At 49.2% G+C, this 27,829-nt stretch overlaps 2 protein-coding genes across 4 annotated transcripts in view; both read right to left on the bottom strand.

Annotated features, from left to right (window-relative positions):
- Window positions 1-3,876: 3,876 nt before the first annotated feature.
- Catip (ciliogenesis associated TTC17 interacting protein) lies at window positions 3,877-10,455 on the bottom strand. The gene is made up of 10 exons (XM_090354806.1): window positions 10,391-10,455; window positions 10,179-10,271; window positions 9,801-10,001; window positions 9,505-9,560; window positions 9,319-9,405; window positions 8,965-9,132; window positions 6,063-6,187; window positions 4,684-4,760; window positions 4,397-4,488; window positions 3,877-4,251 (listed from the first exon to the last, which is right to left on the bottom strand). The coding sequence occupies exons 1-10, from the start codon at window positions 10,413-10,415 to the stop codon at window positions 4,003-4,005; spliced, it is 1,173 nt and encodes a 390-aa protein (XP_090210932.1). The 5' UTR covers window positions 10,416-10,455; the 3' UTR covers window positions 3,877-4,002.
- Window positions 10,456-15,290: 4,835 nt separating this feature from the next.
- The window catches only part of Pnkd (PNKD metallo-beta-lactamase domain containing), a 60,504-nt gene continuing 47,965 nt past the window's right edge, over window positions 15,291-27,829 (bottom strand). For all 3 annotated transcript variants that reach the window (XM_090354800.1, XM_090354802.1, XM_090354801.1), the window contains 8 exons: window positions 21,471-21,586; window positions 21,237-21,349; window positions 20,571-20,629; window positions 19,974-20,066; window positions 19,466-19,629; window positions 18,442-18,528; window positions 17,317-17,432; window positions 15,291-17,144 (listed from right to left, as the gene is read on the bottom strand). In XM_090354800.1, coding sequence (XP_090210926.1) covers window positions 16,965-17,144; window positions 17,317-17,432; window positions 18,442-18,528; window positions 19,466-19,629; window positions 19,974-20,066; window positions 20,571-20,629; window positions 21,237-21,349; window positions 21,471-21,586 — 928 coding nt within the window. In that variant the 3' untranslated portion in view covers window positions 15,291-16,964. The remainder of the gene's footprint in view (window positions 17,145-17,316; window positions 17,433-18,441; window positions 18,529-19,465; window positions 19,630-19,973; window positions 20,067-20,570; window positions 20,630-21,236; window positions 21,350-21,470; window positions 21,587-27,829) is intronic.

The following is a 27,829-nucleotide window of genomic DNA, read 5'->3' as shown; positions in this document are numbered from 1 at the left end:
GACTCAGAGAAACTGTGAGGTAATTCTTGTGTTGGAAGAAAACCTGGCACATAGTGTATTATTATTCTATTAAAATAGCATGTTTGCAATGACAAGATTTTAGAGATGAAGATCACATTATCGGTCGTCTGAGGTTAGGGACACGTGATGGTGATATGGGGATGAACGTGGTTCAGATAATAATGCCAGGGTGGGCTAGAGGCATGGCTCAAGTGGTAGAACAGTAGATGATCAAGCTGAGCACATAGGCCTGAGTTTGAATCTGGTACCAGCACCCCTAAAAGTGACTTGAAGGGTCCTTGTGGTATTGGGCCATTCAATATCTTGCTAATTGTGGCTAAAAAGCCTAATGATAAGATTGTACTAGCTGGGTGCCTGTGGTTCACAGCTTTAAACCTAGCTACTCAGTAGACTGAGATTTGAGGATTGTGGTTCAAAACCAGCTCTGGCAGGAAAGTCCATGAGACTGTTATGGAACAAAAGAGCTCAGGGACAGTGCCCAGGCCTTGAGTTCAAGCCCTACAACCACCATCACCACCACCACCATCAAAAGCCTGCACCAAACCCACTATATCCATGTGTACAAGCACATGTGTGTCCTTACACAAACAGGAGAAAAAAGTACAGGCCATGAAAAAAAATAACAGATTGTGTCATTGTCAATATCCAGGTTCTAGTGAAAAGAGACATTCAAACACATATCTAGATAGAGGCATCACAGCAATATTATGTATAGTAGCCAAGAGGTGGAAGTTGCCCAAGAGTCCATCAACAGATGGACAGACACAGTGCCGCATACACACCCAACGGAGTACCACTCAGCCTTCAGGACAAATGCAATCCTGACACATTCCACTCCAATGGTGATGCTAAGACAAGTCCTAAAGACTTGAACTGGGCATTGGTGGCTCAGACCTGTGATCCTAGCTACTGAGGAAGCTGAGATCTGAGGATTACTCTTTGAAGCCAGCCTGAGCAGGAAAGTATGTGAGACTCTCATCTCCAATATCTAGCAAAAGGCTGTAAGTGGAGCTGTGGCTTAAGTGGTAGAGTACCAGCCTTGGGCAAAAAAGCTTAGGGACAGTGCCCAGACCCTGAGTTCAAGCTCTAGGACCAGCACATTGAGCAGGTGCACACACACACACACAAACACCAAAAAAAAAAACAAAACAAAAAAACCCTACATGTTATATAACTTCATTCATGTGAAATTTCCAGCCCCAAGTTCTAAAATTTAGTTGGTCAGGTGAGTTCTTTGGAACTTCAGGGGTCCCACGTATCAGTGGTCCTGATTCAGCCTTCAGATCTGCCTTTTGTTAAAGGCTGAATGTTCGTAACCCCAGAAAATGTCTCTGTTCAAAACAAGCTCAACCCTCATCTTCTAGGTGAGGCATTTGGGAGGTGATCAGGATAGAAGGCTTCACTGTCAAGAGTGAGAAGCCAGGAGTTTGGCCTAGTGGTAGAGTGCCTGCCTAGCATGTATGAAGACCTGGGTTCATACATACCACATACATAGTACCACATACAAAGAAAAAGCTGGAAGTGGTACTGTGGCTCAATGGGAAAGCCCAAGGAAAGTGCTCAGGCCCTGAGACTGGAAATTTTAAAAAAGTGAGATTTGTGCCCTTAGACTCCGGAAGGCTTGTTTACCCCTCAAAGGATGCTTTCCCCAGACACTGAATTTGTTGGTACCTATCTCTTGGAACTTCAGGCCTTTAGAACTATGACCAGTAAATCCTGATTATGTTACCCTGTTTAAGGTATCTTCCCCTTCTTCTCCCCCCACCTTTTGTTTTGTTTTATTTTGTTCTGGTAGTGAGGACTGAACTCAGGCTGGCACTCTGGTACTTGAGTCACAGCTCCATTTCTGGATTTTTGGCAGTTAATTGGAGATGAGTCTCATGGACTTTCCTGCCTAGGCTGGCTCTGAACTGGGATCCTCAGATCTCAGCCTCCTGAGTAGCTAGGATTACATGCGGGAGCCATCATGCCCAGCATCTTCTCCTCATCTTGCCCTGATCACACCTTCAGTGCTCCTTCCCTTCCACCTCCTGGTCTTTGCACTTGCTGCATCCCTTTGAAACATCCTCTCATATGACTTCCTCCTTCCCTCCTGGCCTCTCACAGGGCTGAGTGATCCCTCTACACCACATCCTTCCCTCTCTCCAGGCAGCTCACTGCCATGGGAAGGGAAAGGCTGTGTGCAGTCAGGTCTGTCATGGATGTAGGCAAGAAGGGGCTTTCTGCACTCTAGGTTTGTGGGCAGGGAGCTTTGTCAGGGTTCCTCTGTGCACATTAACACGTGGACTCTAGCCAGACTCTCTAGGTGGGTAGGCTGGATTCACAGCTAACCTGAGTGTTGAGCTTAAACCTCTGTAAAGTGGATATTTCTCTAAAGACAGCAAACATCCCATGCTGGCAACTTAATCCTCCAGCTCCAGTGCTAGAAGTGGGGCCTTTGGGAGGTGATTAGAATTGGATGAGATCCTGAGGGTGGAGTCTTCATGAGGACATTCAGGATTTTATTAAAAAAAAAAAAGAAAAAAAGAGGAAGAGAGGCCTGAGCTGGTAAACTGAGCTTGCTGTCTCTCGTCAAATACAGTACAGCAAGAAGCCCTGGCCAGATGTCCACATTACAGGAGCCAAATAAACATCTGTCTTCCTCTTCCTCATCTTCCTTTTCTTCTTCTTGTACAAAGATTTCAACTCAAGACTTCGTTTGCTCAGTTTTCCATGCTTACCTAGAATTTTACCACTTGAGCCATGCCTCCAGTCCACATTTTTTGGGGTTAATAATTAGACATGGTGTCTTACACACTTTTTGCCTGATTAGCTATGATTACTGATGGGAGCCATTGAGGTTCAGCGTCTTTCATTTTCTTTGCAGTGGTAGGAATCAAACTTAGGGTACTCCCCTGAACCACACCCCAAGTCCTTAGTATTTATTACCTTCTGTCTGTCTGGACAAGGCAACCTCATCAGAGTCCCTCACCTCATAACCACAGGTCTGAATGTATAGATAAAGGGATGGAGCTGTACATTACCACATACCCCCTTACCCCTCCTCCCCCACCCCTACCTCAAGGGAGCTTCTTTGCATTCCCTAAGTCTACAGCATCTACAGCATCCTGCTGATGTGGGAACAAAGCTGACCTTAAGTAGGGAGCCTACAGGAGATGACTGATCATGGACAAAAGTACCAAGGACCTGGCACACAGGGTGCAGAGCAGGCCAGGAGTGCTCCAAGTCCTTCCCTACCCTTCTGCATTCTTTTTTGGGGGTAAAGGAGGTTCCCTTGGTGGAATCATGATGATAATTATGTATGTGTGTGCTAGTATAGGGGTTGAACTGAAGGCCTGGACACTATCCCTTAGCTTTTTCCACTCAAGGTTGGAGCTCTACTAATTGAGCCACAGCTTCACTCTCTACTGGTTTTTTGTTTGTTTTGGTAGTTAATTGGAGATAAGAGTCTCAGGGATTTTCTTGCTCAGGTCTGGCTTTGAACTGTGATCCTCAGATATTAGCCTCATGAGTAGCTAAGATTACAGGCATGAGCCAGCCTCCCCAATCTGTTACTGGGCCTCTATTTTCTCACCTCTAAAGTGGGAATAGTGATGAAAACAGCATCTTAATAACAACAACAACAAAAAGAAGGCTAGGCCGGGACTGTGACCTAGCGGAAGAGTGCCTGTCTAGCATGCACCAAGCCCTGTATTCAATTCCTTGGTACCACACACATAGAAAAAGAAAACGGAAATGGTGTTGTGGCTCATGGCTAGAGCGCTAGCCTTGAGCAAAGCCCAAGGAAGGTGCCCAGGGCCTGAGTTCGAGCCCCAGGACTGGCCAAAGTTAAAAAAAAAGGCTAGAACTCTCTGTATAAAGTTTTTTAAGCCTCATTTTGGCCTGAGGCCAGTCTGGGGCAGTCCCTTCGGGCACAGCAGAGCCACAAGGGTGGGGAGAAGCCCTGTTTTTCCCCCCAGCGGCCGCAGCGGGCTGGGCCGCCTAGCGGGGCCGGAAGATCCCCCTCAGGTTGGCCACCTCTTCCAGCGATCGGAAAGGGCTGGGCCGGTGGGAGGAGCGCAGGCCGGGGGACGGCGGGCGGTGCGTGGCGAAGGGGCCGAAGTGCTGCGCGGCGAAGGTGACCACGTCCTGGGGTTGGCGCAGCAGCAGGAAGAGCAGGAAGTCGGACACGAGCGCCTGGGCTTCGGGGTGCTGGCGCAGGTACCGGGTGTGGCTGAGTCGCAGCTCCTCCTGGTGGGGAGAGCGGGGGAACCCTGAGTCCCGGCCGGGATCCCCGGAGACCCCGCCCCCTCCGGGGAGGCCACGCCCACGGCGGCCTGTCCGTCAGGCGCGGGGGGCGGGGGGGCGAGGCCTGGACGGGCTGGGGCGCCCTCACCTTGCGCTCCTGGAACCTGGAGAAGAGCTCCAGATCCTCCTCCCACACCAGCGCCTTCTTCTCAATCTGCTGCGGCTGCGGCTCATCCTCATCTGGAGGACGTGGGGGGGGGGGGGGGGGGGAAGCAAGGCTGCTTACCCGGCTCCAGAACCTTCCTCCGACCCTCCCCGGGATCCCAGCATGTCTACGGCCAGACCCCAGGGCTCCACTCCGTGCCCAGTGACTCCAGCAGAGTGAAGGCTGCCCCAGGCTTCCCTTCCCAGCCACCGGGGCCTCGGCCTCCTCACCCTTCTCCCGCAGGATGGGCATCTTGGAGATGATGCAGCAGCCCGGGGAGCCCACCTGGACTCTCTTAGCCAGATGCCTGGAATGCGATGGAGAAGGGAGGAGAGTGAGTGGACGGCCTGGCATACCCCTCCTGTAGGCACTGAACGGGGCCACAAACCTCCAGTGCCTGGCCATTTTTGGAGATAGGTTACCTAAGGTCATACAAGGTGCAGCGCTGATCAGATAAGAGTGGGCATCCTTCTAAGAGCAGCAAGACCAAAGGAAGGATGAGCGCTCAGAAGGAAGGACAAGTCTACAGACCAGTGGGAGAGAGAGAGGTCTGGCCACAAACCAACCCCACTGGCACTTTGACCTTATTTAGATTTCCAGCAGCCACAACAACGTAGAGACACATTTTTCATTTGAGCTGCCCAGACTGTGGTATTTTCTTATGACATCTGAGCTAAAATACCAAGATGTCCCCCTTAAATAGTCACACTGGAAACCTCTGTGTGACTTCAGCCTCTGTCTTTGGAGATCCTGGGTTGGGTTTCAGATGATGGCACAGAGCTTATTAGAATGTATCAGGTGATTGTTTTAAACCAACCAGATCAAAAATCTCAATCGCCTGTAATGTGGGAGATAGACACAGGAGGATCAGAATTTAAAGGTACTCTTGAACTTAGGTTACAAAAAGAAAAAATGTGGGCAGAGACTGTGGCTTAGTAGGGTGCTTGTCTAGAATGCATGAAGCCCTGAATTCCTCAGTACCACATAAACAGAAAGAGCTAGAAGCAGTGCTGTGGCTCGAGGGGTAGTAGAGTGCTAGCCTTGGGCAAAAGAAGCTCAGGGACAGTGCCCAGGCCCTGAGTTCAAGCCCTAGGAATGGTAAAAGAAAAAAAGAAAAGAAAGAGGAGGAGGAGGAAGAGGAGGAGGAAGAGAAGCAGCAACAGCAGCCAGATGCTGGTGGCTCACTTCTGTATTCCTAGCTACTCAGAAGGCTGAGAGCTGAGGCTCATGGTTCAAAGCCAGCATAGGTAAGAAAGTCTATGAGACTCTATCTCTAACTACCAGAAAACTGGAAGTGGCACTGTGGCTAAAGCTGATGTGGTAGAGCACAAGCCTTGAGCAAGAGTTCAGGGACAGTGTGTAGAACCTGAGTTCAAGCCCCTTGATCTCAAACAAAGCAAAACAACAACAGAAAAAGAAAAAGAAAAACAACCCCCCCCCCCACACACATGTTTCTAGTTGCCAAATGATGTGAGTAGAAGAACCAGGGGTATTCACAGCAGTGTCATTTGTTCCCAGGCACAGCTCCCTTTTGCTCCACCCCACCCTTGCCCCTTCCACATAGAGTACCCACACTTACGTATGACACCCCGCCACCACCATGGCTCACCCGTCAGAGAGCAGGTAGAATTGGCAGGCCGTGGGGATGTCTTCTGCCGAGTGTACAGTCTTCTCTATGATGAATACTTCGGCCTGCTGGTGGCCCACCTGGATGGTCTGGGAGCCCAGGGCTTCCTGCCGCGGCCCACGTGGGGAGAAGGTGATGAGGTGGCTCTACCAGGGTCTCCTCCATCTCACCCTGGCCCACTTCTCCCCCCACCTTCATTTCTTACCTATGCTAAGTAATCCTTGGCTATCCAGTCCCACTAGTGCCATAAGATTTGTACCCCCAAGTTAAATTTGAGGTTCCCCCTCCGAGGAGCGAACTCCAGTTAACCCTTACCCTGCTAAGGCATTCCCATTACGCAAGATAAATGCTTGAGTCATATCCTCAAGTATTTTTCTTACTTTACTTATGTATTTATTTAGCCTGGGGCTGAATTTAGGGCCTCGGCACCGTCCTTGTGCTTTTTTTTTTTTTTTTTTGCTCAAGATTAGTGCTCTACCACTTGAGCCACAGCACCACTTCTGGCCTTTTCTGTGCACATGGTACTGATGAGTCAAATCCAGGGCTTCATGCATGCTAGGCAAGTACTCTACCACTAAGCCACATTCTCAGATGGTATTTTTACTTTTTAGAAGGTGGGTGGATGGAGCTATTTAAATCATGTGTTCAGGAAGATGAAATAAACGCACTGAAAAAGTTATGATCTTTCCATCAAAGTAACTTTCCCCAGGTGTTCGGATTGGCAGGTTCCAGTGGTGATCAGAGGATATGTGCTGAAGGGGAGGGGAAGCTCCTGGAAACAGTTGTAGGAGGCAAGTGAGGGTAGGAGGGATGAGAGTAGAATAAGATTTGTAGTGGTCTCTTTAAGGCCCAGGCCACTGCTGGGAGAATATCTTGCTACAAATTAAACTTTCAGGGGCCGGGAGTTTGGCCTAGTGGTTGAGTGCTTGCCTAGCATGCATGAAGACCCGGGTTCGATTCCTCGGTACCACATACATAGAAAAAAGCCAGAAGTGGTGCTGAGGCTCAAGTGGTAGAGCTCTAGTCTTGAGAAAGTCCAAGGACAGTGCTCAGGCCCTGAGCTCAAGCCCAGGACTGGCAAAAAAAAAAAAAATTAAACTTTCAACCCTACTGTGTATATGATAGTGATTCACACCTACAATCCTAGCTATTCAGGAGGCTGAGATCTGAGGACTGCAGTTCTAAGCCATCTGGGGCAGACAAATGTCCAATTAACCAGCAAAAAGCCAGAAGTGGAGGTGTGGCTCAAATGGGCAGCCTTGAGTGAAAAAGCTAAGCAAGGGGCTGGGAGTATGGCCTAGTGGTAGAGTGCTTGCCTAGCATGCATGAAGCCCTATGTTCGCTTCTTTAGTACTGCATACACACAAAAATAATGTCTTTTGGGGACTCTGCCAAAACAAAACAAAACGAAACGAAAGCTAAGAAAGAGCATGAAGTCCTGAGTTCAGTCCCCATTACCAATACACACACACACACACACACACACACACACACACACACACACACACACACCTCCACAAAAACAACAAATAAAACTTTTCAAAATAGCCAGCAAAAAGCCATGCGAGAAGCATAGTTCAAGTGGCACCAAGCCAACTCTGCAAGCTGAAGTGTCAGAGTTCAAAAACTGGGAGGGCGGGCACCGGTGCTCCCACCTGTAATCCTAGCTACTCAGGAGGCTGAGATCTGAGGATCAAGGTTCCAAGCCATCCGGGGCACAAAAGTCCATGAGACTGTTATCTCCAATAACCACCAGAAAATGGGAAGTGGCACTGTGGCTCAAGTGGTAGAGTGCTTGCCTTGAGTTGAAATGCTTAGGGACAATGCCCAGGCCCAGAGTTCAAGTCCCATGACTGACAAAAAAAAAAAAAAAAAAAAAAAAAAAGGACTGGAATGTAATCTACAACGTTGCTCAAAGAAACACAAATCACTCCTCATGCTTATGTGTCTTACTTCAAACACTGAATGTTGAAAGTCACAATTTTAAAAGCACATGGTGCATGAAGTCTTTGGTATATTATAAAAATGTAGCAGAGAGGCCGGGAGTTTGGCCTAGTGGCAGAGTGCTTGCCTAGCATGCACGAAGACCCAGGTTTGATTCCTCAAAGCCATATACATAGAAAAAAAATCCAGGAGCCAGGCACAGTGGCTCATGCCTGTAATCTATTTAGGAGACTGAGATCTGAGGATCAAGGTTCAAAGCCAGCCTGACCACAAAAGAACCTGAGACTCTTATCTCCAATTAACCTCTAGAAAATGGGAAGTGGTAGCCTTGAGCTGAAGAGCTCAGGGACAGTATCCAGGTAAGGTTCAAGCCCCATGACCCCCCCCCCCAAAAAAAAAGCCAGGAGTGGTGCTGTGGCTCAAGTGGTAGAGTTCTAGCCTTGAGAAAACTCAGTGCTGAGGCGCTGAGCCCAAGCCCAGGACTGGCAAAAAAAAAAAAAAAGTAGCGGAAATAAGACAAAGAGGAACACCTTTCAGAACTAACAATAAAACAATGTTCAGGGGCCACTGGAGATGTTTGGGGCTAGGGAGGAGAGTGCCTGTCTAGTAGTATTTGAGACCCTGATCCAGGAGTTGTTCAAAGCAGCCCTCCACTAGATTTTCCACAGGCTGATGTGCCAAAAGCATGCTTTCCCTTGATTGTTTCTTATCTTGTGCTCTTTCCCACCACTTTATCTTCCATACACTTAATCCCTCTGATAATTCACCTCTGGTTTTCTCCTGCCCTGGGGTGTCTCCATGTCCACTTCCTGATTCTTCCTCACCCCCACTCCTCTTCCAGGTCACAGCAACCTTTTCCTCCAACGTGTCACCGTTCAGGTCCCCTTTAGTTGGCCCCTAGGCTGAGTCTGTTCCCCCCCTCCCCAAGGTTAATCCTTACATAGGTACAGTAGCAGAGTTTGCCGTCACTGTCCAGCATCAGGAAGCGGGCATTGCTGGGCACCATCTGCCGCCAGGCCATTACCCTCAGCAGCACCATGTTGGCAGCCTCCGAGATGAAGCCCCTGATTGTGTGCCAAGGGAAAGAACTCGTGACAGTCTTCACGTCCTGTCCAAACAGATCTAAGTCAGGGTCCTGGAGTGAGGAAGGGGCCAGGATGGTGGGCAAGTGTGCTGTTGGGCACAGGGGCCTCGGAATCCTGGATCGAGGCTCCTGGCCCCACGTGAGCATGTTTGTATCTGTCCAGGATTCTGAGGTGGAGATGGAAGGCAGATCCCTGGCCTTCTCCCTTACCTCACCCTCCCTGATAGTTTTCTTCATGACCAGCTGCTTATCCTGTTTCAGCAAACTTGTCTTCCGCTCCATGGGCAAAGTCAGGAACTAAGGACCAGAATATGCAGGGGACAATAAAGGACACCATCCAGTCTCTGTGTTCTCACCCTGGTTGGGGGATGAGACTCCCAGACCCCTAGGAGATACCTTGATGAATTCCTGGCTGTGTTGTTCCATGACCTCCAACGTCCCTGAGACATAGCCTGGATTCAGGGAGGCAAAGGCTGAGGTCACAGGAGGCCTGATCTGACACCAAGGGAGAGAGAGTCATGGCCCAGGCTTTGATGTGACGTAGCCTCAGGAAGAACTCGGTTTTTGTCCATATCTCTGTGTGAGAATGATCATCCTCACCCCCTTCTGGGTCCCAGGCAAGTCAGGGAGTAAGAAACCAGGTAGGGGAAGCGGATGGGGAGGGGCTGGGGACGGGGCAGCAGGAACTGTACCCAGAAGAGAGTTTCCGCTGACTGTTTTATCCAAGAAGCCTCTGCTAAAGGCGTGCACAAACACACAGTGAGACATGATGCCTAGTTGGTCTTTGTACTTCCCCTTCTCCACCTCAATGGTTAGCTCTCCCTGAGGCTCCCCAGTGTCCGAGACGATGGCAAGAGTCTCAGAGAAAAACAGCATCTGTAGCTCTTCCAAACCTAGTGGGTAGGGGGGCGCAGAGTCGCAGATCAGCCTTGCTCCAGTCCTGGTCCTCTGAACCCCACCACCAGCTCCACACCCCAGCTGTATCTCCTCGCCTACACTGCCTCCCCTCCCTAGCAATCTAGTCCTTTCCTTCCTCCCTGCACCCACCCCCTCCACAGTCCCCCACTCACTGAGGGACCCGAGGAAGTTGATGGCTTCAGCATTGGCCTCGGGGAGTGGTGGGGGCTCTGGGCTTGGGGACCGTTGGTCCTTGGTTTTGGCGACTATAGAGAGAGGAAAGGCTAAGAAAGGGCAGGGGGCACCCCAATTCTAGCCTATCCCCCCTTCCCTTAAGAAAGAAGATATTTCCATAACTTTTCGAGCTCAGTAGCCCTTTTCCCACCTAAGGAGTGACTTTTAGAAGTCATGTCTTCAGACCGGCAGTCTGTAGCTTGCTGTCTCCATGACAACGAGGCGCTAGTTACCGCCTCTTAAAGGGACACCAAGCACTTCACTTGGAGTCAAAGTTCTGGGGCTCAGCTCAAGCCGGAGGTGCTGTCCAGCAGGGGGAGCGTTTGACATTCTTGAGCAGCAAGAAAAGAAAAGGGCCATTAGAATGACCCCAGAAATCCTGGCCTCCAGAAATCCTGGCCTATGCCAGCCGCAATGTCTAATGCTGGTAATTCCAGCACTTGGGAGACTTAGGTAGGAGGATTTAGAATTCGAATTCAGTCTGCGTTACATGTTAACACCCTGTCTAAAAGGAAAAGAAGGGGATGGGAGCATGGCCTAGTGGTAGAGTGCTTGCCTAGCATGCACAAAGCCCTGGGTTCCATTCCCCTGTACCACATACACAGAAAAAGCTGGAAGGAGTGCTGTGGCTCAAGTGGTAGAATGCTAGCGTTGGGAAAGCTCAAGGACAGTGCTCAGGCCCTGAGTTCAAAATCCCCAGGACTAGCAAAAAAAGAGAAGAAAACAGAGAAAGAAACAAAGAAAGGTAGAAAGAAAAGAAAAAAAGAAAAGTGTGGCCTAGATGGGAGAACAGAGCAGAGAGAGTGTGTGTGGACACACACACTGTGGAGAAGGCTGTTTTCCAGAATCATGCCCACAGATGGAGCCTTGGAAAGCAGATGGGAACTGGATCCTGGTGGTTCATAAACCCCAAGCTGTGCCAACTGTGGGACCAGGTGGTAGAAAGAGAGAGGACTTGAAGTGGGACAGATCCATCTATAACAATAGGCTCAGCTGAGCACCCGTGGCTCATGCCTGTAACCCTAGCTACTTAGAAGGCGGAGAGCTGAGGATCATGGTTCCAAGCTAGCCTGAGCTGGAACGTTTGTTTCACTCTTATCTCCAATTAACCACTAAAAAGCCAGAAGTGTAGATGTGGTTCAAGAGGTAGAATGTTAACCTTGAGCACAAAAGCTCAGGGACACCACCCAGGCCTCAGGACTAGCACCAAAAATAAAGTAAAAAATGGTCAACTGAGCAAGCCATGGTAAATGGAGAATTATCCTTTCTAGGAATACAGACTGCCTAGATATTCAAGCAACAGGGAGTTGGATTCTGTACATAGGGAGCAATATACTTGACCCCCAAAACACTTTATTTTTTGGTCAGTCATAGGGCTTGAATGCCGGGCCTGAATGCTGAATGCTGTCCCTAAGCTCTTCAGCTCACGGCTAGCACTCTACCACTGGAACTACAGCACCACTTCCAGTTTTTTGGTGCGGAATTGGAGATGAGTATCATCAACTTCATTTGGCTGGCTTTGAATTTTGATACTCAGATCTCAGCCCCTTAGAAGCTAGGATTACAGGCGTGAGTCACGGTGCCCAGCTTCCCGCCCCCCTTTTTCTTTTTAACCTAAAATTTTCAAATATTCTACATATCCAAGAACATGGAAGGCCTTTTCATTTGCTGATGTCATCTTTGATTTCTTTCTGCAGTGTGTGTGTGTGTGTGTGTGTGTGTGTGTGTGTGTGTGTGTGTGTGTGCACGCCCTGGTCCCGAGCCTTGCACTCAGGACCTACAACTTGGGTATAAATCACTTAAGAGAATTGTGGGGGGCAAGAGGGCAAGAGTTTTGCCTAGTGGTAGAGTGCTTGCCTAGCATGCACAAAGCCCTGGGTTCAAATCCTTGGTAACCCATATATAGGAAAAGCTAGGAGTAGTGCTGTGGCTCAAGTGGTAGAGCAGTAGCCTTGAGAAAGCCCAAGACAGTGCCCAGGACTGGCAGAAAAATAAGTTTGGAGCTGAGTGCTGGTGGCTCATACTTGATCCTGGGTAGCTAGGATTACAGGCAGGAGCCACCACTCCTGGCTTCTTCTTCTTTTCTGTTACCAAAGACAAACAACTTATAATTTGGGGGAAGGGAAAAGTGAGTATAAAATTCTGCTTGCTGGCAATTTTAAAACCTGCATTATTCAAGCACTTTTGAGGCCATACGTTCACCTTTATCTCCTTTCGATAGCTAATCATAATACCAGAAATCTGAGGTAGCATTTTTCTTTTTTTAAAATTTTTTTTATTGTAATTAGTAAAAGGGTTACATGATATTTGCCAGATAGAAGGTACATTAATTCACATACATTGATACCCTTTCACATGTCTTGGTACCCATTTCCCTCCCCCAGACGTAGCATTTTTCAAAGTGTCTTTTCCCATCTGACCCTCCTTGATAAAGGTTTATATGATTTTGCTGTCTTGAATCATTTCATGTACTGGGATTCTTTTTTTTTTTTTTTTTTTTTTTTTTTTGGTGGGGATCATATCCTCAAACTACATCTCTGGTTCAGTGTGGTTTAGCTGCCCAGCCAAGAGTTGTCATTTGACCTAACCTGCTCAGTTATAGAAAGCCATTGGTTCAGGCTTGAGTTCCAACTCCTGTTATTGGTTCAGGATTGGCCCATGAGCCAAGCTAGACCAATGAAATTCCATTCCTGGTTCTGCTAGGTTTAATGAACTCGTATCCTGTGAAGGTGGAGTTTCTAGAGACCATCTTTCCACTGTAGAGAGAAAGCTGTGACAGAGAATGACACTAAACAGAAGGAAGCAGAGTCTGAAGATAGATCGCTGACTCCCTGGATCCAGCCTTACCTGAATCAGGGACATATGGCACATCTCAATTTAGGAGGCTGTTCATGCCATAAGCACTCCTTTTGGTTTAAACTACTTCATGTTGAGTATTTGTACTCGTAGCTTAAAGTATTCAGATTCATTGTCATCTGAGAAACAAAACACAGGGAAGTGACTTGCCCAAAGTTTCTTGGGCAAAGCTGGGATTCGACCCCAGGCTTCTAAAGCCATTGATACCTGCTGTCCTGTAGGCAAAAACATGTGGTCTGCTTGTGACTGGTCACTGCCCAGTCACGTGTCCTCATCTATCATTCACAAGAAATGGCATGACTGTATCACCACACCCTGGGGGAGGCTCAACTAATGGCCCAGCTGGCCTGAGGAAATGTGGCACTAGCCATTGCTTCCTGGTTTTCATCATACTCTGTTGCTATTCAAGAGGCTGAGATCTGAGGATCATGGCTTGAAGCTAGCCCAAGCAGGAAAGTCTGTGAAACTCTTATCTTCAATTAACTACCAGAAAACCGGAAGTGGACTTGTGGCTCAAAGTGGTAGAGCAATAGCCTTGAGCAAAAAAAAGACAAGAGACAGTGACCAGGCCCTACAACCACCACCAACAATAGCAAATAATAATAATTACAAAGGTAAATACAATGAAATCAAATGATGTCATTAAAATTTAACTATAGAGCCAGGTGCCAATGGTTCACACCTGTAATTCTAGCTATTCAGGAGGTTGAGATCTGGGTTCAAAGCCAGTGTGGGCAGGAAAGTACATGAGACTCGACCGAGCACTGTGGCTCAAAGAGGTAGCATGCTAATCTTGAGAGGAAAAAGTTCAGGGACACCAGATCCAGATTTCAAGCCCCACAACCGACAAAAAGAAAAAAGAATTCAGAGACAGGAATCTAGAAGATAGGTCAATGCCAAGGTCAGGCACTTGAAGTGCTGTTCACAGCTAGGTTGAGACTTGGTACAGCCCCATCCCCACCTCCACGGCCAGTGTTACACTGGGTATCTCAAGAGGTGCCAATTTACATGATCTGGAAAGGGCTGTGTTTCGGGTGTTAGAACTTCTGACTTTTCTGTACAGGCTGGTTTTGAACTATGGTCTTATGGCTCTCAGCCCCCTAAGTAGCTGGGATTACAAGCATGAGCCACAATAGACATCCAGACAAAGATGTTTCTTTTTTTCTTTTGTCGGTCATGGGGCTTGAACTCTGGGCCTGGGTGCTGTCCTTGAGCTCTTCAGCTCAAGAATAGTGCTCTACCACTTGAGCCTCTGTGCTACTTCCTGTTTTCTGGTGGTTAATTGGAGTTACGAGTCTCACAGTCTTTCTTGCCCAGATTGGCTTTGAACGTCAATTCTCAGATCTCAGTCTCCTGAGTAGCTAGGATTACAGGTGTGAGCCACCGGTGCCCAGTCTCTTTTTCTTTCTTTTTTCAAACTTTTATCCATAATTTTTTTATTTCACCAAGTACTTAGTTCCTTGTGATGGGGATGCATTATACATATAAATTGATATACTGAATTAAAACCCCTTAATACAACTCTTTAAAGATAATGAACATTAAAAAAAAAAGAACCTTTGAAGGCATGTTTAAACAACAAGCAACAAAATGAAGCTACTTGAGAAGTCTCACCAGCGAAATACTTTTTAAAAATCTGTATTTACTGCCAGTGCCTATGGTTCATGCCTGCAATCTTAGGTACTCAGGAGACTGAGGTCTGAAGACTATGGCTTGGATCCAGCTCGGGCAGTTAAGTCTGTGAGATTCTTATGTCTAATTACCTGTTTCTTAAAAGAAAAAAAAAAAAAAGTATGATGGGGCCTGAACTGAGGGCCTAAGCACTGTTCCTTGGTTTTTTTCACTCAAGGCTGGTATTATATGATTTGAGTGCTAGTCTGGCCTTTTTTTTTTTGGCTGGTTGATTAGAATCTCAGACTTTGCCTGGGCTGGCTTCAACCCATGATCTTTAGATCTCAGCCTCTTGAGTAGCTGGGATTACAGGCACAGTGCCTGGCTTTCATTTTGTTTTATTTTTAGGTGGTATTAAGGATTGACTCCAGAACTTTGCACATGTGAGGTGACCAAAGCTCTTAAAGTGTGGTAACAACCCCCAAGCTGTATGCCTTAGGGCACTGTTGGGAAAGCTAGTAAATGCTGTTTTCACTTATGCAGCAGGAAAGACAATCAATTGAAGTGACTGATCAAACCTTGGATAAATCATTCATTCAACATTTATTGAGCGCCTACTGTGTGCCAGGCACCGTGCTAGGCGCAGAAATACAGAGATGCAGAAGGTACAGTCCATGCCCTTAAGGATTCACAGTCTAGTAGGGAGACAAATGTGTAAACAAGTAAAATAGGGTGTGCGTGTGGTAAGTGCCACAAGAGAGAAGCATTTACAAAGTGCAGAGGTAGCCTGGAGGGGAGGGGTTTGGGTGCCTTCCTGGGGGGAAGGGCTGGGAGAGATGAAGGGGCTTTGCCAGGCAGAGGAGGCAGGAGCGAGAAGGCATTCCAGCCTGAAGAAACAGCATGAGCGAAGGCACGAAGGCAAGAAAGTGCGTGTCTTGGCGGCGAGGGACGCTAACTAGTATGGTGGTATTGCTAGAGTAGGTTCCAGAGCTGGAGCTGGAGAGGGCATCAGAGGCCAGATGAGGAAGGAGGGCAGGGACATCTCAGAGGGTCACCAGAGGTGAACAGAGTCCAGGGGAAGGCTCTGGCCCAGGAAGACAAGGTTTGGGGCTGACCCAAGGTAGGCCTGCTTGAGTACCAAAGGCTTCCTTCCACGTGTGATCTCTTCGAAAGGAATCAAGACCAGAGGAGAAACCAGGCTGGAGGAGAGGAGGGCTGAGGCCCCAGATCTGGAAGCTGTCACTTGCTCGAGCTCCCAGATTTCTGATTTCTGCCCTCTGCCCAAGATCTAATGGGAACTTGGCAATACAAAAGGGCCAGAATGCCAGGGTGAAAAAAAAAATCTTTACTAACTCAAGGGGGAAAAGAGTTGAGGAGAATGTAAGAGGGATTACTTTAGATAGAAGAAGGCAGGCAGAAATTCCTAAGAACGAGGGCCAAAATGAGGAGCTGCATGGGCCCAGGTGGACCGTGGTTCTCTCTCCCCTAGAAAAGTGGGCCACGGTGGCCCAGCACAGGGGCAGAGGCAGGGGCAGACCCAGGCGGGATGCGTGCAGAGAGGGTATGTGACTTTCCAGACTGTCAGGCTGTGTATCCCAGCATCTGGAGTCTTCTTGGCAACCTCAATCTTCCCCCTTCTAAGCTGCAAGGGAGACACCGAGGCAGGGATTGGCCAGAGCCAAGCCTGCAGCCCTCGTGTGTTAGGAGTGGCTCTGCCTGGAAATGCCTTGGCAGGGAGGGTGAGATGGGGGTGTGGGGATGGGGCAGGGTCTCAGTCACCCAGAGTCTGGCTGCCCCTGTGGATGACCACTTTCCCGAGGCACCACAACTTAGGCCACTTTGGAAGCAAGTTTCTCCCCCGTCCCTCGATGGGGAAAGGCAGAAGATGGACTCCTCCTGGTTATGGCTCTTGCTGCCATGGGGGCAGCGTGGCTTCCTGAGGGGGAGCCAACAGAGGCCACCATGTCCTTGTTGCTGTCCTAGGAGAGGGGGAGGGAGGAGGATCCTCTTTCTTGGCAGGGTCTAGAGATGACCCTTTCCACTCACCCCTGACTACTCAGCCTCACTCTTGGGGCCTCCCTGCCTCCTCCTCTCCACCTCATGGTCTTGGCCCTCTCCTCCCCCTGACCAATGTGGGGGAGGGTGCCTACAGCAGGTGCCAGTGGTGCTAGTGATGAGGAGGACAGCAGGTGAGGGGGAGGGTGGTTGCCCTGCCACAGGGGTGGGCAGGGCTGGGCTGGGCTTGGGGGCTGGGGGCATCATTTGCTCTTGTGTGTGTCCTTTAGCCGGCGGAGCTCCTCTAGGAGCTGGGCTCGGGAGCAGCCATCGTCACCATCGCCAGTGGGGCCTGGGCCTGGCCCCAGAGCCTCCTGTAGTGCCAGGCAGTGGGTCCTCAGGAACGGGTTGTAGGAGCGCTCCTCTCCCAGGGTGGATGGGCACTGCAGGATGAGAGGAACCAGGCTGGGGGGACAGAAGACAAAAAAGGGACCCAACCCAGGGCAACCCTGCCCCAACTCCACCCGTGGGTCCAGAGCTTCCCAATTGACTGGCCCATAGCTTTGGGAGGCAGCCATAGGCCGAGGACCAGCTGGCCCTGCCCAGAGCTCGCACCGTGCTCTTGCGCTCCATCCGCTGCCTCTGCACCCATTGCATCTTCCTCTCCCGGGCCAGGTTCTCTGGCTCCACCACGCCTGCAAAGCCCAGGTTCTCCTCCGCGTACTCATGACCTAGCCGCAGCCACGGAGGCAGGGCGGAGAGGGATGGAGTGGTGTGAAGGCCTCCATGCCTCAGGCCCTGTCCCAGGGGATTCCTTACAACCCAGGAGGGGGACAGGGCTCCCAGGAGAACTCTGAGTACTGGCGTGGCATCTCCAACTATGCCCGCAAGTCAGCTGGGGAAGACGCTAGGGCAGTTCAGGGGCAAAACCTAGACTTGGAGTTGGAAGGCCACTGTGGAGGCCAGTCAAACCTTAGTATCTATCTAAGCCACAGTTTCTTGTTTGGAAAATGGGGAAAATAATAATGGGACTGGGTACCGATGTGAAGGTTAGGTTTCCATTGCTGAAGAGAGAGCCTGGTATATAAAGTATTTGTTGAATGGATATATGCTCTGAGGATTAAATGAGATATTTGTGTTATTTTTTTTTTTTTTTTTTTTGCCAGTCCTGGGGCATGAACTCAAGGTCTGAGCACTGTCATTGGGCTTTCTTAAGGCTAGTGATTTGCCACTGGAGCCACAGCACCACTTACAGCTTCTATGTATGTGGTACGGAGGCATTGAACCCGGGTCTCTGTGCATGCTAGGCAAGCACCCTACCACTAGAACAAATTCCCGGCCCCTAGTGAATGTTTTAAAGAATCAAACACATGACAATAGACAACATGCAGAATGTACTGTCTTCTCAGGTAAGTGAGTCTGTTTTTTGTTTAGGGGTCTAGCTTTGAACCCTTAGGCATCTCTGTAGGATACTCTGGGTCCTGCAGGGCTCCTAAGAGGCTGAGGACTGACTGGCTGGTGGGGACAGTGGCATGAGGGACAGAAGCATCACAGAACCAGGACTGCAGCCCAGAAGAAGGGAGGCTGGAGGCTGTTCCCTATAACCCCTAGTGGTGGGGTGGGGCTCCTCTGGGCCAGCAACTGGATGGGCCTGGTCTCTAGGAGAGTGAGGGGTTACAGAGCCCTGGTACCAGGCAGGCTACAGAGTGGGGGGGGTAGGGGGAGAGGAAGGGGACTCACCAGGCCACAGCAGGGTGTCATCCCCCAAGCCCAGCACTGTGTCCAGTGAGTTCAGCATGGTCTCAGCAGTGCCCTCAAAGGTCCGTCCTGTGAGAGGTCCAGGGAGCAAGGGTGATACAATACAATATAAGGTACGTGGGGAAAGGAGAAAAACTTCCTGGGAAGCTCTGGTTGGCCATCTACCAATTCTATCTGCCATCCCCAGACATCTGCTCCCTCTGTGTGTGTGTGTGTGTGTGTGTGTGTGTGTGTGTGTGTGCACGTGCGTGCGCGCATGCACGCGCGCGCGCATTGTTTCTGGGGCTTGAACTCAGGGCCTGAGCTTTTCTGCTAAAGGCTGGCATTCTACCACTTGAACCACAGCTCCACTTCCAGTTTTTCAGTGGTCCATTGGAGATAAAAGTCTCACAGACTTTCCTGTCTCGGCTGGCCTCGAACTGTGATCTTCAGATCTCATCTTCCTGAGTAGTTAGGATTACAGGTGTGAGCTACCAGTGCCCAGACTACTCACTCCTTCCTTCTCATTGGGAGTCAGGTTCGAATGGTCACTCTCACCATTAGGGGAACTCAGTGCACACTACAGTGTATAGAAAAGGCTCTGGGAAGTGCTCGGACTAAACTCCCACACTCAAGTTTGGAGGGGCAGAGATGTTCTTTCTAAGGAGCACATCTTGGCCTGAGCTGCCCTTTGGGGCTTTGTAGCCTGGATCCTCATCCAGCCAGGGGGTCTCTCTCTCTCTCATTTAGGGGTCTTTAACTTTCCATGGTCTCTTCCTTCTAGTCTCCATCTTAGAGGAACAGACTTCTACCTAGCAGAAAGAACTGTCCTGGGGGATGGAGCCTCTGCTCAATTATATCTTCTTTTCCCCATGAAGTCTTGAGGACACAAAAACACAATAGGAAGAGAGCATAGAAGAAGAAGGAAGGGCCTGCCTCGGTGCTGCCAGTGTTGAAACCAATGTTTCCACACGTGGGACTTTGTCTGACCCTCCAGTCCCTGTTGTCTCTTTTGGGGGGAACTCACCACAGCCAGAGAGGAAGAGCAGGTCCCCTGAGAAGAGGCAAGAGGGACCCTTGTAGGGCTCCCCATCCAGCAGGTAGACCAGATGGCCTTGTGTGTGGCCAGGGGTGGCCAGGGCCCGGATCTGAAGCCGTCCAACGCTGACCACATCTTGATGACACAGGGGGCTGGGGTAAAATGACAGAGGAGAACTCCAGCTCGTACCACACTTATTCTGCTCCCACTCTAGGACCAGGGTTGATGACTCATACATTGGGTTTCCACTCCAGGAAACAGGTATCCAGTGCCAGGGGTCTGGGACCCAAAGCCTCCCTTTTACTGTTCTGGGAACTGAGGCTGGCCTGTTGGGTCAGGAAGTGTTCCCTCCATCATGTGGGCTGAAACGTGCTAAGGGCTGGGAAGAAGATCTGCGAAGATGTGACTGCTGATGAATGCTCTGCAGGACTTAACTGAAGCTGGAGGAGTGACGCAGGGCCCAGAAAGGGCAATTCTTCCTGGGTAAAGAACTTACTGGGTGAGGTAGGGGATGCCGTCCTGGGGGCTCCCATATACCCGACAGTCTCGGTGCCGCCTGCTGAGGTCGCGGTTCCCTCCACTGTGGTCCCTGCAGGACAGCAGAGATGGGGGCTGAGCCTCTGTCTTCCCTAGAGCCTCTCTCAGCCTTTGTTCTAGCTGTTCCAGAATGATGGCACTCCCTCAACTCCAACTCTTTCCTGGCTGATGCCAACTCACTAGTGCCCTTCCCCTGCACCTGCTGTCAACTCCACCTTGATGTGTGCGCCTCGAGATCCCTTCATTCAGGCTTGTCTCCTGTGCGAGACTTGCAGGTTCCTTGATAGATGCCCATGCCTAGCACACAGCAGGCACCCATTGCATGCCCTCAAGTCGACGCTAAGTGACTTCCCTGCCCTCCTGTGGGGCTTTGAAGCTGAGTGAGTGTGGTGAGGGTTAGGGCACCTCCCCTTTTATCTGCTGGTACCCAGGTGACTTCACAGAGAAGATGGGTCTTACCAACCAACTAACCCCCTTCCAACCCCCAACAAGCCTCTCCAGGTTCAGGCCTGGATGGACCAGGGAGGACAGCCTGCACCCAGAGTCACCCCCTTACCAGTGCTTGTGGGTGCAGAGAATGGCAACCAAGGAAACTCCTTCCTTTTCAATGGAAGCCTGGGGAAGAGAGGAGGTACTGAGTCTGGGAGCTGATCCAATGAGGACAGAAGCAGAAAAGGGTGGGGGGTAGGCTGGGTGGAGGGGAAGTAGGGAAAGATGCAGAGGGAGAGGATGGAGAACCAGTGGGAAAGGAGGCGAGGGACAGGGGCAAGGGTGAGGAGGTAGGAGAGCAGGTTCACACGCAGAAATAAAGAGCGGGCAGAGTGTGATGCTCAGTGGTCCAACGCTTGCCTCGTAAGCTAAGGCCCTGGGTTCACCCCCCAGCACTGCAAGGAAAAGAAGAAACAGACAGACACCCACGTATTGACCGACACAGCGATCAGGGAGCGCACAGGACTGACGATGGTGAGAGACAGACTGGAAACTGAGTAGATCCGTAGTCTTGAGCTAGCACCCCATCCCAACCCCTACACTGGGGCTCTGTGCCTCCGACTCCAGCCTTCAAACCATATCCCGCCCCTCGGTCATGTTTGGGGTGGGGATTGGGTGAGCATGCACACAGAGGGGCACTTCTGTGGGCAGGGAGCCAGGGTCAAGCCCTGTCGAGGGAAGCTGCCAGTCCCCAACAGTGACTCCAGATGCCCCCACCCAGCTCTCCCCTCACCTGCACGGCCCGAGGATCTGAGGGGTCCACAGCCACAGCCAGCCGGGCCTGGGTATCGATGATGAGGTAGCTGTAGTTGTCGGAGAGGACAGGGATGGGAAGCACCTTCACTCCTGGGGACAGAGGCACAGAGAGGGGCTGTGGGCGGGGAGCCCAGCAGGTGGGCAGGTGGAGGACAGAGGCAGGAAGGTGGGCCTGGGAAGCGGGGGCAGGGGGCAGGCCAGCCATGCTCACCATTGAAGAGGCGGGGCTGGGTTTTGGAGTGGCCTTTGGGGTAACGATTCCGAGCCCTGCGAAGCTGCTGTCGGTAGAAGAGGTATCCAAGCCAGGTGCGGGTGTACAGGCTATACCTGAGGGCAGACAGACTGAGGTCAGCCCCACCCTCAGCTCCACTAAAGCCCTCCAGGCCTGCAGGCCACCTGCATCAACACATTTCCATCCACTTCCACCATAAGGTACTGTGAATCTAATGTTTGCCTGTTCAGAACAAAAGCTTGGCTCTCACCTTCCACTGGGCCTTCCACTGGGCCTTCCACTGTAGCTTAGCCCTGTCCACACTGGAAGAAGCTGCCTTGGACTCTTGCCTCACAAAAGAGAAACTGAGGCAGGGATGGGATTGAGTTAGTATCTAAAGTTATATGTCAAGCCAGTTAGAAAACAGGAGGCAACCTCAGAGAGAAAATTAGAGTGGAGGCCTGGGAGTATAGCCTAGTGGTAGAGTGCTTGCCTAGCATGCACAAAGCCCTAGAGTGGAGGAGAAATAAAAGAGGAGGGGGGGAGAGAAAATATGGGTAGGAGGGGGAGGGGTAGCCTGGACTCTTAGACAAAGATTGGCTCATCGAGTTGATTTTTCCTACAGTTTGGCTCAAACCAAGTAGATTCCCATGAAGATGCCAGTAAAGAGTTGAGTAAAGTTTAACTCTTGCCCTGGGCTCCAGGGCTCCTGTACTGGCACTGGTGATCTTAGCTCACCAAGGAGGGCCTCTGCCATCCTTGTGTGACATGTCCTTTTCTCATAGGCCCTCCATTTTCTGTTTCATTTCCAACTCAGTTTCAGCTCCTCATACTTTCATTTCCCCAGTAATGTTTATTAAGGCTGGGCTATCCGCCTGGCCCTGTACCTGTTGCACAAGTTAAAATTGCCACCCCCGAGAAGCAGGGTAATAAACAAGTACACATGAACAAACAAAGCAGGAACAAGGTCAGAGAATGAAGACAGAACTTCTATTTCCAATTCAGTGCACGAAGAAGGAAGGTTTCTCTGAGGCAGGGGCATGTCTAAGCAATAGGGGCAGGTGGGGTAGGGAGTGGGAGGAGACCCACTAAATGCAAGGTGATTGCCCACCAGGGAGTTGCAGGAACAAGTTAATGCATTGTATGCTATATTGCAATGCAGTTAGTGCAACAGAGACAGCTAATAAGATATGTCATGAAGAAATTCCCTTGTACAACTCAATTATGCTGAGAGAGAGAGGGGAGAGAGAGAGAGGAAGAGAGAAAGACAGATCTGAGCTGGGTCCCATTATGGCTTATGTCTCTAATTCCAGCTACTTATGAGGCTGAAATCTGAAGAATGGCCTTTGAAGTAAGCATGGGCAGACAAATTAGAGAAACTCTTATCTCTAGTTAACTAGCAAAAAGTTAGAAGTGGAGGTATAGCTCAAGTGGTAGACTGCCAGAGCTAAATGGAATAAGCTAAGTAAAGGTGAGAGGCCCCTGAGTTCAAGCCCAACTATGGGCACAAAAGAAAGGAAAGAAAGAAGGAAAGAGAAGGGAAGGGAAGAGAAGGAAAGGAAGGGGAGGAAGGAAGGAAGGAAGAAAAGAGATGAAGGAAGGTCCAAAGAGAGGGGGATAAATGTCCATGATGAGATTGAAAAAATTAAATATAACTGAAACTAACATAGAGCTTCCCTATGACTCAGCCATACCACTCCTAGGCATGTACTCAGAACACAAGGCAGGATATAAAGATCCCGGCACATCCATGATCACTGCAGCACTCTTCACAATAGCCAAGTTATGGAAACGGCCCAGACGCTCTACAATAGACGAGTGGATCAAAAACTGTGGTACTTGTACACAATGGAATTTTACATAGCCATGATGAATAATGTCCTGTAGTTTTCAGGGAAATGGATGGACCTAGTACAAGTCGTGTTAAGTAAGGTAAGCCAAGCTCAGAGGGACAAATGGTGCGTGTTTTCTCTTATATGTGGAAGCTAGATCTAAAATCCTGGGACATAATAGATTATACGGGTCTCTAGGCCTTCACACACAGTAAGATCAAAGCAGGATACTCTTAGGAGAGAAACAAAAACACACAATATGGACTGGGAATGTGGCCTCATAGTAGAGTGCTTTCCTAGCATGCATGAGGCCCTGAGTTCAATTCCTGAGTATTATATAAACAGAAAAAGCCAGAATGGTGCTATGGCTCAAGTGGTAGAGTGTTAGCCTTGAATAGTGCCTAAGCCCTGAGTTCAAGCCTCAGAACCAGCAAAATAAAAACAGGAAACAAACAAAACAAAATAAAAAACCCTCACAATAACTATGTACATTTGATCATACAAAATAATATTTATGAAAATGAATTCCAGGAAATGAAAACAAGAGGTTTTGGGGTTTTTTTGGGGGAGAGGGGGTGTTTTTCTTTTCTTTTTGTCCTGTTTGTTTATCTGGCTTTGGGAGGGTAAGGGATGAATAAAACGGAGGGACGGGAGGTGAACAAACTCAGCAGTGGTACACATTAAACATTATGCTGAAAATGAACTAGACAACTTGTGGGTGGGGATGGGAAGAAAAAAACGGAGAGAGCACAGAAAGCAAGTGGTTTTGTCCAAAAGAAATGTATGCTTCTTAACTGCAGCCCCACTGAATATCACCTTTGTAACAATTAAAACACTTAAAAAGGAATCATGGTTGATAGTCCTCCCCTTTTTTTTCTAAGAAAAAGATCATACTGTGTGCCTATAATCCTAGCTACTCAAGTTCAAAGCCAGCTGTGGCAGGAATATCTGTTAGACTCATCTCTAATTAACCATAAGAAGCCAGAAGTGGAGCTGTGCTTCAAGTGATAGAGCACTTGGCCTTGAGCAAAAAGCTCAGGCACAGCACCCAGGCCCTGAATTCAAGCCCCAGAACCAGGAAAAAAAAAAATCATATTTGCATGCATCAATCAATCAATAAAAGTCTCATGGACTTTTCTGGGTTCTAATGGTAATCCTCAGATCTCAGCCTCCTGAGTAGCTAGGATTACAGATGTGAGACACCAGCACCCTGCTTCATTCATGGATGTCCCTCTGCTACTTGAACCATGTCTCCAGTTCTGGGTGGGTTCTTTATGTCAGTTGTGGGACTTGTACTCAGGGTTTGGGCACTGTCCTTGAGTGAAAATCTACCACTTTGAGCCACAGCTTCATTTCTGATTTTCTGGGAGATTAGAATCCCATGGACTTTCTTGCCTGGGCTGGCTTTGAACCACCATCCTTAGATCTCAGCCTTTTGAGTAGCTAGGATTTCAGATATGAGCCACCAGAGCTGGCTTCTTTTTAAAATTAATTTTTTTTAAGTAACCAGCCTAGAATTACTACAAAAAGTATGTATGTGTGTGTGTAGGGGGGGGAGTAAATACACAAAAACTAGACAAATAAGCCTAAACACGTATTAACATAATAATAACAAACACTCAACAACGGTGTCTTAATCATTTGCACTTCTCCTGGAGAGGACAGATGAGAACAGATTGAATTGAGTGGTAGAAGAAGGTGTCAAACAGGTGAACACAGGGCTACTTTTTTCCTCTTTCATTCTTTCTACAGTCACTGAGGCCAGCGGTAGAGTACTAGAAAGCAAGACTGAATAGACAAGGATGCTGCCCTCCTGGTGTGTGTTCTACCACAGTGGACAGCTGTGAGGTTGTGAGCTGTCACGAAGGGCCATTCAGCAAACCTTGTCTAGACTGGAGAAAGAGCTGAGCTCAGGTAGCTCATAAGCCAGCTGTGTCTTGTCCACATGGTTCTGAGAGGATCTGGAGAACAGCCAGAGGACACTAGGACACGAGCATCTGGCCTGCATGTCTTCTCTTGGGCAAGTCCTTTTACTGGGGTGCTCTCTTGCACAGGCTCTACCCTAGACTTAGCCCCCTCCTCCATGAAAGCCTTCCCAGATCATCTGAGCTTCTCTTTCTCACCCTGGTCTGAACATACAAACAACAGTGAGAGTTTAACACCTGGGAAACTGGGCAAGTCACCCACTTAGGATAAGAAAAGAGGATGTCTGCATAGTCTCAAAGTATCTCCTTCCAAAAATATTAGTTAGCCAGCACCGGAGACACCTGGATGACTTCATTTGAAAGCACTGATCAAGGTTAATCTCAGGCCTTGAGGGTATAGCTCAGTGGTAGGTTGCTCGCCCAGGAGGCATGAGTGCCAGTTCCATCCCCCATACCACAAAACATTAGTCAGCAGTAATAATATGTAGACATTATCTGCCTCTTGATATGACACACAGAGGAGGGTACCATTTCACTTCTGTGGAATGCACACCAAAAATGCACAACCATAACTTATTCATGAGAAAACCTCAAACCCAGCTTAGGGCCATGTGACAAAACACCTGGCCAAAGCTCCCAATAGGTCAACAGACTGAGGAACTGTCCAAGATGGGAGGACTCGGAGACTGAACACTATGGGTCCTAGAGTAGACTCTATACTGGCAGAATAACATAAATGGAAGATCTAAAGATATTTTAATAGTTTCATACTAATTTTGTGTATGAGGCTTGAACTCTTGGTCTGGAGCATTTGTGGGACCTGCGTCAAGGTACATGAGATTCCTCTGAGCTATTTTGGCAAGTTTAAAGTTATTTAAAAATGAAAAGTTTAATAACAATGAAATAAAACCATTTTATTCTTTGTCCCTGACACTACCTTGCACCCTTGCCTGAACTCTGTTCCATCCTGTTTGTTTTCTGTGTCACTCTTAGAAATCTCAGGGACTCTGGCAGGAGAAAGATCTGGGCTCTAGCCATTGCATGGCCCTCCTGCCCTGTGCCCTGGGCAAGCCGTGCGTCCCACAGATGAGGGTCCTCCTCCACAGAATGGCCATACCCTCAGTGGGGATGAAGTGAAGATCGACATTCAGTAAGATAATGAATGCGAAGCACTCAGTCAGAGCTGGGAGGTGGAAGAGGTTTTTGGAAGTGGTGTTTCCCACCTAAATTCAGCCAGGTGCCTGCACAACTGCTGGAGCATGGTTGCCTGCATCTGAGAAGGACTGAGAAATGCCCAGCTTTCCTTGTTGGAATCCATGTGTTCGTGTGTGTGTGCGTGTGCGTGTGTGTGTGTGTGTGTTTGCATGTGCATATGCACCAGTACAGGGGCTTGAACTCAGAATTACTACTTTCACTTGGTCTTTTTACCTCAAAGCAGGTACTCCAGCACTTGAGCCATACCTCTACTTTGTTGGTTTGGGGTTTGTCTACAGAGGCTAGTTTTTAACCTTGATCCTCAGATCTCATGTTCTTGAGTAGTTAGGGTTAAATGGGTGAGCTGGGCTTCCTCTTTAAAATCTAATAGCATGCTTTGGATTTGTCACCTAAAAAAGGGTAGGACCAAGCTTAAGAATGGATGTTTATAACCACGGCATTTCTCTTTGGCTCACTTTATTTGTAAAATGTTTACTGCACTTGATGGGCACAAAAGGCAGATAGAGCCTTGCCTTGAGATGCTGTGTGTTCTGCAAAAGTGGAAACAGACATTAAACTTGCAAACATAAGTCACACACTATGAGTTAACTCAAGCTGGGGTGGATGGGGGCAGCCAGAGAGGAAGGGGGTGACCACAGGTAGAGTGGCCAGGGAAGAGCTCAGAGGTGACATCAGAGCTGGAAAGGAGAGACAGGACCTGCGGTGTGCACTATTCTGGGTTCACAGACCAAGACCCAGGCTGGTGGGGGTGTGGCCCATTCTAGTGGGCCTTGTTTTTGTTTTGGGACAGTGCAAGGGACTTGAACTCAGGACCTGAGAGGTGCCTCTTAGCTTTATTCAATCAAAGCTGTTGTTCTACCACTTGAGCCATAGCTCTACGTGTGTGTGTGTGGTTGTGTGTGTGTGTGTGTGTTTAAATGGTTAATTGAAGATGAGTCTCAGCCTTTCCTGCCTGGGATGGCTTCAAACCAAGATCATCAGATCTGAGCCTCCTAAGTAGCTAGGATGACAGGCACAAGACACCAGTGTAGTCAGCTTTCAGAGGCCTTGGAGTCTTGGCAGAGGGGCAGAGGGTGGTAAGCAGGCCCAACTGTGGTGTAGAGGGCAGAAACCTGACCACAGAAGAGAGGGGAGGAAGCCTGTAGTGGGCTCTGAGGGAAGTTCAAGGTCAGCCTTCCCTCCCAAAGGCTGCTGGGTTGGAGGATACACTAAAAGGCAGTGGGGAAGGCAGACAGGATCAGGAGTCACCCAGGAGGCAGGGCCTGAGTTCTAGAGGTTGCTGGAGAAGCTGGTGAGCCTTAAATTGCTAGTTTGGATATAGCCTCAAGTCTGGATCCTCTGGCAGAGGACAGAAAGACAGGACTAAGCAGGAAAGAGAGGGGCCTGA

Source organism: Megascapheus bottae, chromosome 21 (genome assembly GCF_031878675.1).
Source record: "Megascapheus bottae isolate mThoBot1 chromosome 21, mThoBot2.hap1, whole genome shotgun sequence".
Lineage (NCBI taxonomy): Eukaryota > Metazoa > Chordata > Mammalia > Rodentia > Geomyidae > Megascapheus > Megascapheus bottae.
The sequence above is the reverse complement of the archived record's forward strand: the minus strand, read 5'-3'. Positions and strand labels throughout refer to the sequence as shown.

What these genes read in the sequence shown, in the direction of transcription:
- Catip (XM_090354806.1), bottom strand. Translation starts at nt 10,415, where the DNA reads ATGACTTCTAAAAGTCACTCCTTAG. An exon ending in TTCTAAAAGTCACTCCTTAG is followed by an intron (nt 10,272 to 10,390) that starts GTGGGAAAAGGG and finishes CTCTCTCTATAG; the next exon opens with TCGCCAAAACCAAGGACCAA. An exon ending in AAACTATCAGGGAGGGTGAG is followed by an intron (nt 9,133 to 9,318) that starts GTAAGGGAGAAG and finishes CTGTTTGGACAG; the next exon opens with GACGTGAAGACTGTCACGAG.